This window comes from Notothenia rossii (assembly GCF_949606895.1).
Source record: "Notothenia rossii genome assembly, chromosome: 3".
Taxonomy (NCBI): Eukaryota; Metazoa; Chordata; class Actinopteri; order Perciformes; family Nototheniidae; genus Notothenia; species Notothenia rossii.
In genome coordinates this window covers 26,312,280-26,328,216 of record NC_136901.1, presented here as the reverse complement: position 1 = coordinate 26,328,216, position 15,937 = coordinate 26,312,280, and the positions used below count along the sequence as shown (strand labels likewise).

General features: G+C 37.8%; 3 protein-coding genes across 3 annotated transcripts; all 3 read right to left on the bottom strand.

Moving 5' to 3' along the window:
• Positions 1-4,639: 4,639 nt before the first annotated feature.
• On the bottom strand, positions 4,640-5,882 carry LOC307033347 (uncharacterized protein). The gene is made up of 4 exons (XM_079671777.1): positions 5,758-5,882; positions 5,536-5,654; positions 5,308-5,361; positions 4,640-5,157 (listed from the first exon to the last, which is right to left on the bottom strand). Exons 2-4 carry the CDS (start codon positions 5,647-5,649, stop codon positions 4,882-4,884), a joined length of 444 nt encoding a protein of 147 aa, XP_079527903.1. The 5' UTR covers positions 5,650-5,654; positions 5,758-5,882; the 3' UTR covers positions 4,640-4,881.
• A 3,784-nt stretch (positions 5,883-9,666) lies between these two features.
• On the bottom strand, positions 9,667-10,909 carry LOC307033276 (uncharacterized protein). The gene is made up of 4 exons (XM_079671681.1): positions 10,785-10,909; positions 10,563-10,681; positions 10,335-10,388; positions 9,667-10,184 (listed from the first exon to the last, which is right to left on the bottom strand). The coding sequence occupies exons 2-4, from the start codon at positions 10,674-10,676 to the stop codon at positions 9,909-9,911; spliced, it is 444 nt and encodes a 147-aa protein (XP_079527807.1). The 5' UTR covers positions 10,677-10,681; positions 10,785-10,909; the 3' UTR covers positions 9,667-9,908.
• A 3,785-nt stretch (positions 10,910-14,694) lies between these two features.
• On the bottom strand, positions 14,695-15,937 carry LOC307034250 (uncharacterized protein). The gene is made up of 4 exons (XM_079673008.1): positions 15,813-15,937; positions 15,591-15,709; positions 15,363-15,416; positions 14,695-15,212 (listed from the first exon to the last, which is right to left on the bottom strand). Exons 2-4 carry the CDS (start codon positions 15,702-15,704, stop codon positions 14,937-14,939), a joined length of 444 nt encoding a protein of 147 aa, XP_079529134.1. The 5' UTR covers positions 15,705-15,709; positions 15,813-15,937; the 3' UTR covers positions 14,695-14,936.

Sequence of the window (15,937 nt, the reverse complement as noted above, 5' to 3'; positions counted from 1 at the left end):
GATATTCCTCCGTTACTGCAAAGAATTCAGGTGAATCTTCCGCTTATTTCCTCATAAACGCCATCGTTGGGTCAAGGAGGCTCATATATCCATTGAGGATCTCTGAAGCGGTGTCCCTTTGTGCCTAATGTGGGGAAAAACAGACTTCATGAGATGGCAGTGAACCTATTTGCTGTGTTGTGTCCACTGTAGTGCATAAAGTCCCTTCTGAACAAGGCCTACTTCTCTCAGCCTGTCAGTTCCTCCAAAGAATTGATGTGACCCATGGACTCACCTTCACTTTTTCCAGGTGTTGTTCTGCTTCCTGAATTTTTTCCTTGAGATTTTTCTAAAGAAATAATCCATAATGAAAATGACCAGTTACATTTGGGAACATAAAAGCAGCTCATAGCCGCACTTTGGGGCATGAGCCGGCAGAATTTCAACATGTTTTAAGAGCAACTGAAAGAAAATGTGGATTTGTTTCCAATAACAATTAGAAGTGAAGTCAGTTTTTATTTACCAGTTGGTTCTCATCCATCAGTGAAGCTGCGGTGCAAACCAGACCCAGCAGAGTGAAGAGGAAGAACAGCCCCCCCGCTGCTCCTCTGCTTCTGGATGAAACTGCTGCTGCCATCGCTGCTGTGATTCAAATGATTAGAGTCAATGGAGACTTGAAGAAATGTTCAAATATTTAGAGGTCTATATATTTGATCTAATAGTGAGTAAAGGTTTCTGATCTCACCTGTGATGTGAGTGAATGGAGAGCGTCTGTACCGGGGATGGATGAAGGGAATGATTTGATGCCTCACCTCAAAATGTTTTATACTCTCCTTCCTGTGACCTCGCCCCGTGTGCCTTGATGCAGATTGGCTATTGGTTAGTATTTTTGCATGCACTCCTTGGTATTTCTATGCCGTCCCTTAAGTTTCCCTTTCAGATAAATAGTATTATGGAGTTTCTCTTTACAGGAACACACCAGCTTTATACTTGTCTATGAGAATGTGATGAAATGCAGGGCAGAAAGTCCTTTGTTCCTACATGACACTCTGTTTTAGTTTTACTTTCACAGGAATCAAGACATGTTGAAGTTTTCTCAGGCAAATCTCCGGATCGGTGTGTAAAGTGAATTTCTCCTGATGAGCAGGTTGCACCTTGTGTGGTTGCCTCTGCCACAGGTGTGTGAATGTGTGTGAAACAGTGTATGGCTTCTTGTGTTGTGAAGTGCTTTGAATGTTCACTAAGAAAATAATAAATGCAATCAATTTATCAATCAAGAAGCAAACGTGGATGTTAAAGTAATGTCTGGATTGATCTTGCCTCAATGCTTTCAAAAAACTACAATCAAAAACATTTACAATTTAAACTCTGATAACATTTTTGAGCATATCACTGATCACATCACATGTCCTCTGCTTTTCTGTTTTTATTGATTGATTATATTGTCGGGTTTTTAGGACTTTTGTTCTTTTTGAGTACCTTGTACGGCGACCTTGAGAGCCTTGAAAGGCGCCTTTATAAATAAAATGTATTATTATTTTTATTATTATATCTTCCTTTTTCTTCCACTTAATTTTCCCTACAATACTTTGTTGTTTAAAAGGCGTTCCAATATTTTTTCTAAATCTATTTGAGAGAGATGCGTGCAGAAAGTCTTAGAATTAAATCAGCATTGGTTAAGGTTAAACAAATATATTTAACCAATATATATGTCATCTTGCATGTTTCCCTCACAAATACCTTACTAATTTAGTTTTAAACGCCCTGCCAATCCCCAAAAAAGCTCCTCAGACAGCTGCACTGAAATTGAGAATGAAGGTTGAGAGCAAAGCTGTGAATACGTCTTTCTTGAATATGTTTTTTTATAATTTTATTTGAATGTGATTGCATGCAATTTTATGCATATCTTACACATCCTTTTGGTTTTCTCGTGTAATTACTGTGAACATCAAGGGTCAGTAATTACAAATATTATACCATTAATAATAAAAAAAGTGTATTATTATGTGCAACAACATTGAATATAGCACATTTGAAGAGTACATGTATTCATTTACAGTTGCATGTATGTCAACACAAATTCCTTTTCCGTTTGAAATCTAACAGTTGAAATAAATTCATGATTTCAAACCAGTGAATAACAACATAAGATAAAGCTGCATAATCTCAAAGAGGATGGAGGCACTGATTGACATTACGTTACAGCTCAGTTTGGTACTCCTCCAGGGCTCTCTCTATATTCTCCTCTTCTATCAGATTATGTTAAAAATTCTAAAGGTCTTCATGTATCTCCTAATGTTGCGTAGCAGCTTCGTACACCTCCAGGGCTTTGACTAATTTCTTCATTTCTCTCAGATCCTGTTCAATTTTCTGAATTGCTGGATCTAACGCCCACATTTGATTTTGTTTGATAACCTTAAGTGTCTCCAAGACATCATTAAACAGCAGAAATACCTCCACCAATCCTATCAGGAACGAGAAAGAGCTGGGCACTTTTGTATTCTTAGGCTCTGAAATGGCGTCCCATCTTGGCTAATATGGGAAAGAAAACACTAATTTCATGACATGGCACTGACTCTATTAGCTATGTTGTTTCAACTGTAGTGCATTAAATCACTTTCTCTCCTCCTGTCAGAGTATTAAGAATGTATGTGAGCAATATAGAAACTGACTCGCCTTCCTTTTTTCCAGTTTTTGTTCCTGTACCTCTCTCTTGCACTTTCCTTGAAATCCATCATTAGAATACGCTTCAACACGGAAACCGATTGTATTAGCTTGACAGCAGCTGTAATATAGCCACACGTTAGCGCAAAAGACTGCAGATTCAAATAAATTAAGATCCTTCTTAAGAACAACTCAAATAAAATGTGAAACAGTTATTTACCAGTTGTTGTCATCCATCAGTGAAGAGAGAAGGAAGACCGTCATTACTAAATATGATTTAGTTGCCAGTAAAAAGTATTGCTTTCTCATTTGGGTGCTTTTGAATAGTGATAATGAGGATAATAAGTGTGCAATGATCTTGCTACAATACTTAACAAACAGTAGACAAGTGGAAGTAAGCAATATTTAAAACATGTACTGTATAGAGGACTCGTAGAAAACCCCAACGCTGTTCATCTTTGTTTTACTTCACGACATGTTACAGTACTTTGAACATGAATGCTAAATGCTCCCCCCCCCCCCCCCCCTTATGGTGTCTGTATGCTGGTGTGTTGAATGTAATCTTACTACAATACTTAACAAACATTTACAATTGATACTATGATAACTTTTCTGTACTGAGTATCTCTGCCTTTTTCTTTCACTTCATTTTCACTTTGTCAATAGTTCTATCCTTTAGTGTTTTAGAGGCGTTCCAGTATTTTCTCTAAATCTATTTTAGAGAGGCATGCAACAGGTTAATTAAACATTAGTTAAGGTTAAAACCTATATATTTAAACAATGCTACAGAAAACATCTGTATCATAATTCTGGACCTGATATTTAATGCAGGACAGGTTATTCCTTTTTCCACCTGACACCCTTTTTAGGTTTGCTGTAACCACCAGGGGGCAGTACTTGATCACTGCTGCCTATCACCTTTTTCTGCAATGTCAAGCGAGTTTATCACAAGAGGTTTATCCTTTAAATAAACTTGTGTGTTTAAGGTTGTGGTTTACCGTTATGGCTTTGCTTATATAGTTATCAAAATCATTAATTTCTTAACATCATGTTAATCTGAAGATGATTGATGGCTACTGCAATATTTGCAAAATGTGCCTCTGAACCTTGACAGGTGCATGTTTCAGGCTTATCAATTAACAACAGGCGGGGTCTATTGGCTATTTTTTTTTTTTTTGCATTCACTCCTTGGTATTTCTACTACGTCATGCTGTCTCTTAAGTTTCCCTTTCAGATAAACAGTATTATGGAGTTTCTCTTTACAGGAACACACCAGCTTTATGCTTGTCTATGAGAATGTGATGACATGCAGGGCAGAAAGTCCTTTGTTTCCACATGACACTCTGTTTTAGTTTTACTTCCACAGGAATAATATGTGACCTCTCCTAGTTGTGGGGCCAGACAACAGCCACAACAGATTGAGTTTTCTCAGGCAAATCTCCGGATCGGTGTGTGAAGTTCATTTCTCCTGATGAGCAGGTTGCACCTTGGTTGCCTCTGCCACAGGTGTGTGCATGTGTGTGAAACAGTGAATGGCTGCTTGCGCTTCAAAGAGGAATAAGAAAGGAATAAATGCAGTCCATTTATCACTCAAGAAGCAAATGAGTATATCTTTCTTTATCTTCTACTTCATTTTCCCTTCAATAATTTGTTGTTTAAAGGCATTCCAATATTTGTTCTAAATATATTTGAGAGAGATGCGTGCTGCAAATCTTAGAATTAAATCAGCATTGGTTAAGATTAAACTATTATATTTAACCAATGCTACAGAAAACACCTGTATAATAAGTCTGGACCTGATATTTAATGCAGGACAGGTTATTCCTTTTTCCACCTGACACACCCTTTTTATGTTTACTGTGACCACCAGAGGGCAGTACTTGATCAAATAAGTGTTAAACCCGTTGGCGGTGACCTCTCTCACAGCACACATTTTGACTTCACTGGAAAACACAAGGAATAACTCCTCAGGACAGAAACACTGTAAAAAGACATGTTATACAATCATTGTTTTTATTATTTTGAGCAACAACTGAATATAGTACATTTGAACAGTACATTTATTAATTTACAGTTGCAGGTCAACACACCTATTATCGATAACCTATTTTCAATTACAGAAATTCATGATTTCTAAGCCAGTGCATTGTAATGTAAAGATGGAGCAGCTCAGTAAGAAACAGAAACCTCCCAGATACAATAGGTGCAGTATCATGGAGGCACTGGTTGACATGGAGGTTATAATTCAGCATGGTACTCCTTCAGGGATTGGACTATTTTCTTGCTTGCTCTCAAACCCTTTTCCAATTTCAAAATCTTTGCATCCAGCTCCTCATTATCCCCATCTATGAGGGACTTAACATTCTCCATGAAACTCTTAGTGCTCCTTAGATATTCCTCCGTTACTGCAAAGAATTCAGGTGAATCTTCCGCAGCTTTCCTCATAAACGCCATCGTTGGGTCAAGGAGGCTCATATATCCATTGAGGATCTCTGAAGCGGTGTCCCTTTGTGCCTAATGTGGGGAAAAACAGACTTCATGAGATGGCAGTGAACCTATTTGCTGTGTTGTGTCCACTGTAGTGCATAAAGTCCCTTCTGAACAAGGCCTACTTCTCTCAGCCTGTCAGTTCCTCCAAAGAATTGATGTGACCCATGGACTCACCTTCACTTTTTCCAGGTGTTGTTCTGCTTCCTGAATTTTTTCCTTGAGATTTTTCTAAAGAAATAATCCATAATGAAAATGACCAGTTACATTTGGGAACATAAAAGCAGCTCATAGCCGCACTTTGGGGCATGAGCCGGCAGAATTTCAACATGTTTTAAGAGCAACTGAAAGAAAATGTGGATTTGTTTCCAATAACAATTAGAAGTGAAGTCAGTTTTTATTTACCAGTTGGTTCTCATCCATCAGTGAAGCTGCGGTGCAAACCAGACCCAGCAGAGTGAAGAGGAAGAACAGCCCCCCCGCTGCTCCTCTGCTTCTGGATGAAACTGCTGCTGCCATCGCTGCTGTGATTCAAATGATTAGAGTCAATGGAGACTTGAAGAAATGTTCAAATATTTAGAGGTCTATATATTTGATCTAATAGTGAGTAAAGGTTTCTGATCTCACCTGTGATGTGAGTGAAAGGAGAGCGTCTGTACCGGGGATGGATGAAGGGAATGATTTGATGCCTCACCTCAAAATGTTTTATACTCTCCTTCCTGTGACCTCGCCCCGTGTGCCTTGATGCAGATTGGCTATTGGTTAGTATTTTTGCATGCACTCCTTGGTATTTCTATGCCGTCCCTTAAGTTTCCCTTTCAGATAAATAGTATTATGGAGTTTCTCTTTACAGGAACACACCAGCTTTATACTTGTCTATGAGAATGTGATGAAATGCAGGGCAGAAAGTCCTTTGTTCCTACATGACACTCTGTTTTAGTTTTACTTTCACAGGAATCAAGACATGTTGAAGTTTTCTCAGGCAAATCTCCGGATCGGTGTGTAAAGTGAATTTCTCCTGATGAGCAGGTTGCACCTTGTGTGGTTGCCTCTGCCACAGGTGTGTGCATGTGTGTGAAACAGTGTATGGCTTCTTGTGTTGTGAAGTGCTTTGAATGTTCACTAAGAAAATAATAAATGCAATCAATTTATCACTCAAGAAGCAAACGTGGATGTTAAAGTAATGTCTGGATTGATCTTGCCTCAATGCTTTTAAAAAACTACAATCAAAAACATTTACAATTTAAACTCTGATAACATTTTTGAGCATATCACTGATCACATCACATGTCCTCTGCTTTTCTGTTTTTATTGATTGATTATATTGTCGGGTTTTTAGGACTTTTGTTCTTTTTGAGTACCTTGTACGGCGAACTTGAGAGCCTTGAAAGGCGCCTTTATAAATAAAATGTATTATTATTTTTATTATTATATCTTCCTTTTTCTTCCACTTAATTTCCCCTACAATACTTTGTTGTTTAAAAGGCGTTCCAATATTTTTTAAAATCTATTTGAGAGAGATGCGTGCAGAAAGTCTTAGAATTAAATCAGCATTGGTTAAGGTTAAACAAATATATTTAACCAATATATATGTCATCTTGCATGTCTCCCTCACAAATACCTTACTAATTTAGTTTTAAACGCCCTGCCAATCCCCACAAAAGCTCCTCAGACAGCTGCACTGAAATTGAGAATGAAGGTTGAGAGCAAAGCTGTGAATACGTCTTTCTTGAATATGTTTTTTTATAATTTTATTTGAATGTGATTGCATGCAATTTTATGCATATCTTACACATCCTTTTGGTTTTCTCGTGTAATTACTGTGAACATCAAGGGTCAGTAATTACAAATATTATACCATTAATAATAAAAACAGTTTATTATTATCTGCAACAACATTGAATATAGCACATTTGAAGAGTACATGTATTCATTTACAGTTGCATGTATGTCAACACAAATTCCTTTTCCGTTTGAAATCTAACAGTTGAAATAAATTCATGATTTCAAACCAGTGAATAACAACATAAGATAAAGCTGCATAATCTCAAAGAGGATGGAGGCACTGATTGACATTACGTTACAGCTCAGTTTGGTACTCCTCCAGGGCTCTCTCTATATTCTCCTCTTCTATCAGATTATGTTAAAAATTCTAAAGGTCTTCATGTATCTCCTAATGTTGCCTCGCAGCTTCGTACACCTCCAGGGCTTTGACTAATTTCTTCATTTCTCTCAGATCCTGTTCAATTTTCTGAATTGCTGGATCTAACGCCCACATTTGATTTTGTTTGATAACCTTAAGTGTCTCCAAGACATCATTAAACAGCAGAAATACCTCCACCAATCCTATCAGGAACGAGAAAGAGCTGGGCACTTTTGTATTCTTAGGCTCTGAAATGGCGTCCCATCTTGCCTAATATGGGAAAGAAAACACTAATTTCATGACATGGCACTGACTCTATTAGCTATGTTGTTTCAACTGTAGTGCATTAAATCACTTTCTCTCCTCCTGTCAGAGTATTAAGAATGTATGTGAGCAATATAGAAACTGACTCGCCTTCCTTTTTTCCAGTTTTTGTTCCTGTACCTCTCTCTTGCACTTCTCCTTGAAATCCATCATTAGAATAAGCTTCAACACGGAAACCGATTGTATTAGCTTGACAGCAGCTGTAATATAGCCACACGTTAGCGCAAAAGACTGCAGATTCAAATAAATTAAGATCCTTCTTAAGAACAACTCAAATAAAATGTGAAACAGTTATTTACCAGTTGTTGTCATCCATCAGTGAAGAGAGAAGGAAGACCGTCATTACTAAATATGATTTAGTTGCCAGTAAACAGTATTGCTTTCTCATTTGGGTGCTTTTGAATAGTGATAATGAGGATAATAAGTGTGCAATGATCTTGCTACAATACTTAACAAACAGTAGACAAGTGGAAGTAAGCAATATTTAAAACATGTACTGTATAGAGGACTCGTAGAAAACCCCAACAGCTTTTGTTTTACTTCACGACATGTTACAGTACTTTGAACATGAATGCTAAATGCTCCCCCCCCCCCCCCCCCTTATGGTGTCTGTATGCTGGTGTGTTGAATGTAATCTTACTACAATACTTAACAAATATTTACAATCGATACTATGATAACTTTTCTGTACTGAGTATCTCTGCCTTTTTCTTTCACTTCATTTTCACTTTGTCAATAGTTCTATCCTTTAGTGTTTTAGAGGCGTTCCAGTATTTTCTCTAAATCTATTTTAGAGAGGCATGCAACAGGTTAATTAAACATTAGTTAAGGTTAAAACCTATATATTTAAACAATGCTACAGAAAACATCTGTATCATAATTCTGGACCTGATATTTAATGCAGGACAGGTTATTCCTTTTTCCACCTGACACCCTTTTTAGGTTTGCTGTAACCACCAGGGGGCAGTACTTGATCACTGCTGCCTATCACCTTTTTCTGCAATGTCAAGCGAGTTTATCACAAGAGGTTTATCCTTTAAATAAACTTGTGTGTTTAAGGTTGTGGTTTACCGTTATGGCTTTGCTTATATAGTTATCAAAATCATTAATTTCTTAACATCATGTTAATCTGAAGATGATTGATGGCTACTGCAATATTTGCAAAATGTGCCTCTGAACCTTGACAGGTGCATGTTTCAGGCTTATCAATTAACAACAGGCGGGGTCTATTGGCTATTTTTTTTTTTTTTGCATTCACTCCTTGGTATTTCTACTACGTCATGCTGTCTCTTAAGTTTCCCTTTCAGATAAACAGTATTATGGAGTTTCTCTTTACAGGAACACACCAGCTTTATACTTGTCTATGAGAATGTGATGACATGCAGGGCAGAAAGTCCTTTGTTTCCACATGACACTCTGTTTTAGTTTTACTTCCACAGGAATAATATGTGACCTCTCCTAGTTGTGGGGCCAGACAACAGCCACAACAGATTGAGTTTTCTCAGGCAAATCTCCGGATCGGTGTGTGAAGTTCATTTCTCCTGATGAGCAGGTTGCACCTTGGTTGCCTCTGCCACAGGTGTGTGCATGTGTGTGAAACAGTGAATGGCTGCTTGCGCTTCAAAGAGGAATAAGAAAGGAATAAATGCAGTCCATTTATCACTCAAGAAGCAAATGAGTATATCTTTCTTTATCTTCTACTTCATTTTCCCTTCAATAATTTGTTGTTTAAAGGCATTCCAATATTTGTTCTAAATATATTTGAGAGAGATGCGTGCTGCAAATCTTAGAATTAAATCAGCATTGGTTAAGGTTAAACTATTATATTTAACCAATGCTACAGAAAACACCTGTATAATAAGTCTGGACCTGATATTTAATGCAGGACAGGTTATTCCTTTTTCCACCTGACACACCCTTTTTATGTTTACTGTGACCACCAGAGGGCAGTACTTGATCAAATAAGTGTTAAACCCGTTGGCGGTGACCTCTCTCACAGCACACATTTTGACTTCACTGGAAAACACAAGGAATAACTCCTCAGGACAGAAACACTGTAAAAAGACATGTTATACAATCATTGTTTTTATTATTTTGAGCAACAACTGAATATAGTACATTTGAACAGTACATTTATTAATTTACAGTTGCAGGTCAACACACCTATTATCGATAACCTATTTTCAATTACAGAAATTCATGATTTCTAAGCCAGTGCATTGTAATGTAAAGATGGAGCAGCTCAGTAAGAAACAGAAACCTCCCAGATACAATAGGTGCAGTATCATGGAGGCACTGGTTGACATGGAGGTTATAATTCAGCATGGTACTCCTTCAGGGATTGGACTATTTTCTTGCTTGCTCTCAAACCCTTTTCCAATTTCAAAATCTTTGCATCCAGCTCCTCATTATCCCCATCTATGAGGGACTTAACATTCTCCATGAAACTCTTAGTGCTCCTTAGATATTCCTCCGTTACTGCAAAGAATTCAGGTGAATCTTCCGCAGCTTTCCTCATAAACGCCATCGTTGGGTCAAGGAGGCTCATATATCCATTGAGGATCTCTGAAGCGGTGTCCCTTTGTGCCTAATGTGGGGAAAAACAGACTTCATGAGATGGCAGTGAACCTATTTGCTGTGTTGTGTCCACTGTAGTGCATAAAGTCCCTTCTGAACAAGGCCTACTTCTCTCAGCCTGTCAGTTCCTCCAAAGAATTGATGTGACCCATGGACTCACCTTCACTTTTTCCAGGTGTTGTTCTGCTTCCTGAATTTTTTCCTTGAGATTTTTCTAAAGAAATAATCCATAATGAAAATGACCAGTTACATTTGGGAACATAAAAGCAGCTCATAGCCGCACTTTGGGGCATGAGCCGGCAGAATTTCAACATGTTTTAAGAGCAACTGAAAGAAAATGTGGATTTGTTTCCAATAACAATTAGAAGTGAAGTCAGTTTTTATTTACCAGTTGGTTCTCATCCATCAGTGAAGCTGCGGTGCAAACCAGACCCAGCAGAGTGAAGAGGAAGAACAGCCCCCCCGCTGCTCCTCTGCTTCTGGATGAAACTGCTGCTGCCATCGCTGCTGTGATTCAAATGATTAGAGTCAATGGAGACTTGAAGAAATGTTCAAATATTTAGAGGTCTATATATTTGATCTAATAGTGAGTAAAGGTTTCTGATCTCACCTGTGATGTGAGTGAAAGGAGAGCGTCTGTACCGGGGATGGATGAAGGGAATGATTTGATGCCTCACCTCAAAATGTTTTATACTCTCCTTCCTGTGACCTCGCCCCGTGTGCCTTGATGCAGATTGGCTATTGGTTAGTATTTTTGCATGCACTCCTTGGTATTTCTATGCCGTCCCTTAAGTTTCCCTTTCAGATAAATAGTATTATGGAGTTTCTCTTTACAGGAACACACCAGCTTTATACTTGTCTATGAGAATGTGATGAAATGCAGGGCAGAAAGTCCTTTGTTCCTACATGACACTCTGTTTTAGTTTTACTTTCACAGGAATCAAGACATGTTGAAGTTTTCTCAGGCAAATCTCCGGATCGGTGTGTAAAGTGAATTTCTCCTGATGAGCAGGTTGCACCTTGTGTGGTTGCCTCTGCCACAGGTGTGTGCATGTGTGTGAAACAGTGTATGGCTTCTTGTGTTGTGAAGTGCTTTGAATGTTCACTAAGAAAATAATAAATGCAATCAATTTATCACTCAAGAAGCAAACGTGGATGTTAAAGTAATGTCTGGATTGATCTTGCCTCAATGCTTTTAAAAAACTACAATCAAAAACATTTACAATTTAAACTCTGATAACATTTTTGAGCATATCACTGATCACATCACATGTCCTCTGCTTTTCTGTTTTTATTGATTGATTATATTGTCGGGTTTTTAGGACTTTTGTTCTTTTTGAGTACCTTGTACGGCGAACTTGAGAGCCTTGAAAGGCGCCTTTATAAATAAAATGTATTATTATTTTTATTATTATATCTTCCTTTTTCTTCCACTTAATTTCCCCTACAATACTTTGTTGTTTAAAAGGCGTTCCAATATTTTTTAAAATCTATTTGAGAGAGATGCGTGCAGAAAGTCTTAGAATTAAATCAGCATTGGTTAAGGTTAAACAAATATATTTAACCAATATATATGTCATCTTGCATGTCTCCCTCACAAATACCTTACTAATTTAGTTTTAAACGCCCTGCCAATCCCCACAAAAGCTCCTCAGACAGCTGCACTGAAATTGAGAATGAAGGTTGAGAGCAAAGCTGTGAATACGTCTTTCTTGAATATGTTTTTTTATAATTTTATTTGAATGTGATTGCATGCAATTTTATGCATATCTTACACATCCTTTTGGTTTTCTCGTGTAATTACTGTGAACATCAAGGGTCAGTAATTACAAATATTATACCATTAATAATAAAAACAGTTTATTATTATCTGCAACAACATTGAATATAGCACATTTGAAGAGTACATGTATTCATTTACAGTTGCATGTATGTCAACACAAATTCCTTTTCCGTTTGAAATCTAACAGTTGAAATAAATTCATGATTTCAAACCAGTGAATAACAACATAAGATAAAGCTGCATAATCTCAAAGAGGATGGAGGCACTGATTGACATTACGTTACAGCTCAGTTTGGTACTCCTCCAGGGCTCTCTCTATATTCTCCTCTTCTATCAGATTATGTTAAAAATTCTAAAGGTCTTCATGTATCTCCTAATGTTGCCTCGCAGCTTCGTACACCTCCAGGGCTTTGACTAATTTCTTCATTTCTCTCAGATCCTGTTCAATTTTCTGAATTGCTGGATCTAACGCCCACATTTGATTTTGTTTGATAACCTTAAGTGTCTCCAAGACATCATTAAACAGCAGAAATACCTCCACCAATCCTATCAGGAACGAGAAAGAGCTGGGCACTTTTGTATTCTTAGGCTCTGAAATGGCGTCCCATCTTGCCTAATATGGGAAAGAAAACACTAATTTCATGACATGGCACTGACTCTATTAGCTATGTTGTTTCAACTGTAGTGCATTAAATCACTTTCTCTCCTCCTGTCAGAGTATTAAGAATGTATGTGAGCAATATAGAAACTGACTCGCCTTCCTTTTTTCCAGTTTTTGTTCCTGTACCTCTCTCTTGCACTTCTCCTTGAAATCCATCATTAGAATAAGCTTCAACACGGAAACCGATTGTATTAGCTTGACAGCAGCTGTAATATAGCCACACGTTAGCGCAAAAGACTGCAGATTCAAATAAATTAAGATCCTTCTTAAGAACAACTCAAATAAAATGTGAAACAGTTATTTACCAGTTGTTGTCATCCATCAGTGAAGAGAGAAGGAAGACCGTCATTACTAAATATGATTTAGTTGCCAGTAAACAGTATTGCTTTCTCATTTGGGTGCTTTTGAATAGTGATAATGAGGATAATAAGTGTGCAATGATCTTGCTACAATACTTAACAAACAGTAGACAAGTGGAAGTAAGCAATATTTAAAACATGTACTGTATAGAGGACTCGTAGAAAACCCCAACAGCTTTTGTTTTACTTCACGACATGTTACAGTACTTTGAACATGAATGCTAAATGCTCCCCCCCCCCCCCCCCCCTTATGGTGTCTGTATGCTGGTGTGTTGAATGTAATCTTACTACAATACTTAACAAATATTTACAATCGATACTATGATAACTTTTCTGTACTGAGTATCTCTGCCTTTTTCTTTCACTTCATTTTCACTTTGTCAATAGTTCTATCCTTTAGTGTTTTAGAGGCGTTCCAGTATTTTCTCTAAATCTATTTTAGAGAGGCATGCAACAGGTTAATTAAACATTAGTTAAGGTTAAAACCTATATATTTAAACAATGCTACAGAAAACATCTGTATCATAATTCTGGACCTGATATTTAATGCAGGACAGGTTATTCCTTTTTCCACCTGACACCCTTTTTAGGTTTGCTGTAACCACCAGGGGGCAGTACTTGATCACTGCTGCCTATCACCTTTTTCTGCAATGTCAAGCGAGTTTATCACAAGAGGTTTATCCTTTAAATAAACTTGTGTGTTTAAGGTTGTGGTTTACCGTTATGGCTTTGCTTATATAGTTATCAAAATCATTAATTTCTTAACATCATGTTAATCTGAAGATGATTGATGGCTACTGCAATATTTGCAAAATTTGCCTCTGAACCTTGACAGGTGCATGTTTCAGGCTTATCAATTAACAACAGGCGGGGTCTATTGGCTATTTTTTTTTTTTTTGCATTCACTCCTTGGTATTTCTACTACGTCATGCTGTCTCTTAAGTTTCCCTTTCAGATAAACAGTATTATGGAGTTTCTCTTTACAGGAACACACCAGCTTTATACTTGTCTATGAGAATGTGATGACATGCAGGGCAGAAAGTCCTTTGTTTCCACATGACACTCTGTTTTAGTTTTACTTCCACAGGAATAATATGTGACCTCTCCTAGTTGTGGGGCCAGACAACAGCCACAACAGATTGAGTTTTCTCAGGCAAATCTCCGGATCGGTGTGTGAAGTTCATTTCTCCTGATGAGCAGGTTGCACCTTGGTTGCCTCTGCCACAGGTGTGTGCATGTGTGTGAAACAGTGAATGGCTGCTTGCGCTTCAAAGAGGAATAAGAAAGGAATAAATGCAGTCCATTTATCACTCAAGAAGCAAATGAGTATATCTTTCTTTATCTTCTACTTCATTTTCCCTTCAATAATTTGTTGTTTAAAGGCATTCCAATATTTGTTCTAAATATATTTGAGAGAGATGCGTGCTGCAAATCTTAGAATTAAATCAGCATTGGTTAAGGTTAAACTATTATATTTAACCAATGCTACAGAAAACACCTGTATAATAAGTCTGGACCTGATATTTAATGCAGGACAGGTTATTCCTTTTTCCACCTGACACACCCTTTTTATGTTTACTGTGACCACCAGAGGGCAGTACTTGATCAAATAAGTGTTAAACCCGTTGGCGGTGACCTCTCTCACAGCACACATTTTGACTTCACTGGAAAACACAAGGAATAACTCCTCAGGACAGAAACACTGTAAAAAGACATGTTATACAATCATTGTTTTTATTATTTTGAGCAACAACTGAATATAGTACATTTGAACAGTACATTTATTAATTTACAGTTGCAGGTCAACACACCTATTATCGATAACCTATTTTCAATTACAGAAATTCATGATTTCTAAGCCAGTGCATTGTAATGTAAAGATGGAGCAGCTCAGTAAGAAACAGAAACCTCCCAGATACAATAGGTGCAGTATCATGGAGGCACTGGTTGACATGGAGGTTATAATTCAGCATGGTACTCCTTCAGGGATTGGACTATTTTCTTGCTTGCTCTCAAACCCTTTTCCAATTTCAAAATCTTTGCATCCAGCTCCTCATTATCCCCATCTATGAGGGACTTAACATTCTCCATGAAACTCTTAGTGCTCCTTAGATATTCCTCCGTTACTGCAAAGAATTCAGGTGAATCTTCCGCAGCTTTCCTCATAAACGCCATCGTTGGGTCAAGGAGGCTCATATATCCATTGAGGATCTCTGAAGCGGTGTCCCTTTGTGCCTAATGTGGGGAAAAACAGACTTCATGAGATGGCAGTGAACCTATTTGCTGTGTTGTGTCCACTGTAGTGCATAAAGTCCCTTCTGAACAAGGCCTACTTCTCTCAGCCTGTCAGTTCCTCCAAAGAATTGATGTGACCCATGGACTCACCTTCACTTTTTCCAGGTGTTGTTCTGCTTCCTGAATTTTTTCCTTGAGATTTTTCTAAAGAAATAATCCATAATGAAAATGACCAGTTACATTTGGGAACATAAAAGCAGCTCATAGCCGCACTTTGGGGCATGAGCCGGCAGAATTTCAACATGTTTTAAGAGCAACTGAAAGAAAATGTGGATTTGTTTCCAATAACAATTAGAAGTGAAGTCAGTTTTTATTTACCAGTTGGTTCTCATCCATCAGTGAAGCTGCGGTGCAAACCAGACCCAGCAGAGTGAAGAGGAAGAACAGCCCCCCCGCTGCTCCTCTGCTTCTGGATGAAACTGCTGCTGCCATCGCTGCTGTGATTCAAATGATTAGAGTCAATGGAGACTTGAAGAAATGTTCAAATATTTAGAGGTCTATATATTTGATCTAATAGTGAGTAAAGGTTTCTGATCTCACCTGTGATGTGAGTGAAAGGAGAGCGTCTGTACCGGGGATGGATGAAGGGAATGATTTGATGCCTCACCTCAAAATGTTTTATACTCTCCTTCCTGTGACCTCGCCCCGTGTGCCTTGATGCAGAT

Bases quoted from the DNA above. Each gene is read 5' to 3' on its own strand.
- LOC307033347 (XM_079671777.1), bottom strand. From the start codon at position 5,649: ATGGCAGCAGCAGTTTCATCCAGAAGCAGAGGAGCAGCGGGGGGGCTG. The intron at 5,362-5,535 runs GTAAATAAAAAC...TTATTTCTTTAG, and splicing joins TGATGGATGAGAACCAACTG to AAAAATCTCAAGGAAAAAAT. The intron at 5,158-5,307 runs GTGAGTCCATGG...TCCCCACATTAG, and splicing joins AACACCTGGAAAAAGTGAAG to GCACAAAGGGACACCGCTTC.
- LOC307033276 (XM_079671681.1), bottom strand. From the start codon at position 10,676: ATGGCAGCAGCAGTTTCATCCAGAAGCAGAGGAGCAGCGGGGGGGCTG. The intron at 10,389-10,562 runs GTAAATAAAAAC...TTATTTCTTTAG, and splicing joins TGATGGATGAGAACCAACTG to AAAAATCTCAAGGAAAAAAT. The intron at 10,185-10,334 runs GTGAGTCCATGG...TCCCCACATTAG, and splicing joins AACACCTGGAAAAAGTGAAG to GCACAAAGGGACACCGCTTC.
- LOC307034250 (XM_079673008.1), bottom strand. From the start codon at position 15,704: ATGGCAGCAGCAGTTTCATCCAGAAGCAGAGGAGCAGCGGGGGGGCTG. The intron at 15,417-15,590 runs GTAAATAAAAAC...TTATTTCTTTAG, and splicing joins TGATGGATGAGAACCAACTG to AAAAATCTCAAGGAAAAAAT. The intron at 15,213-15,362 runs GTGAGTCCATGG...TCCCCACATTAG, and splicing joins AACACCTGGAAAAAGTGAAG to GCACAAAGGGACACCGCTTC.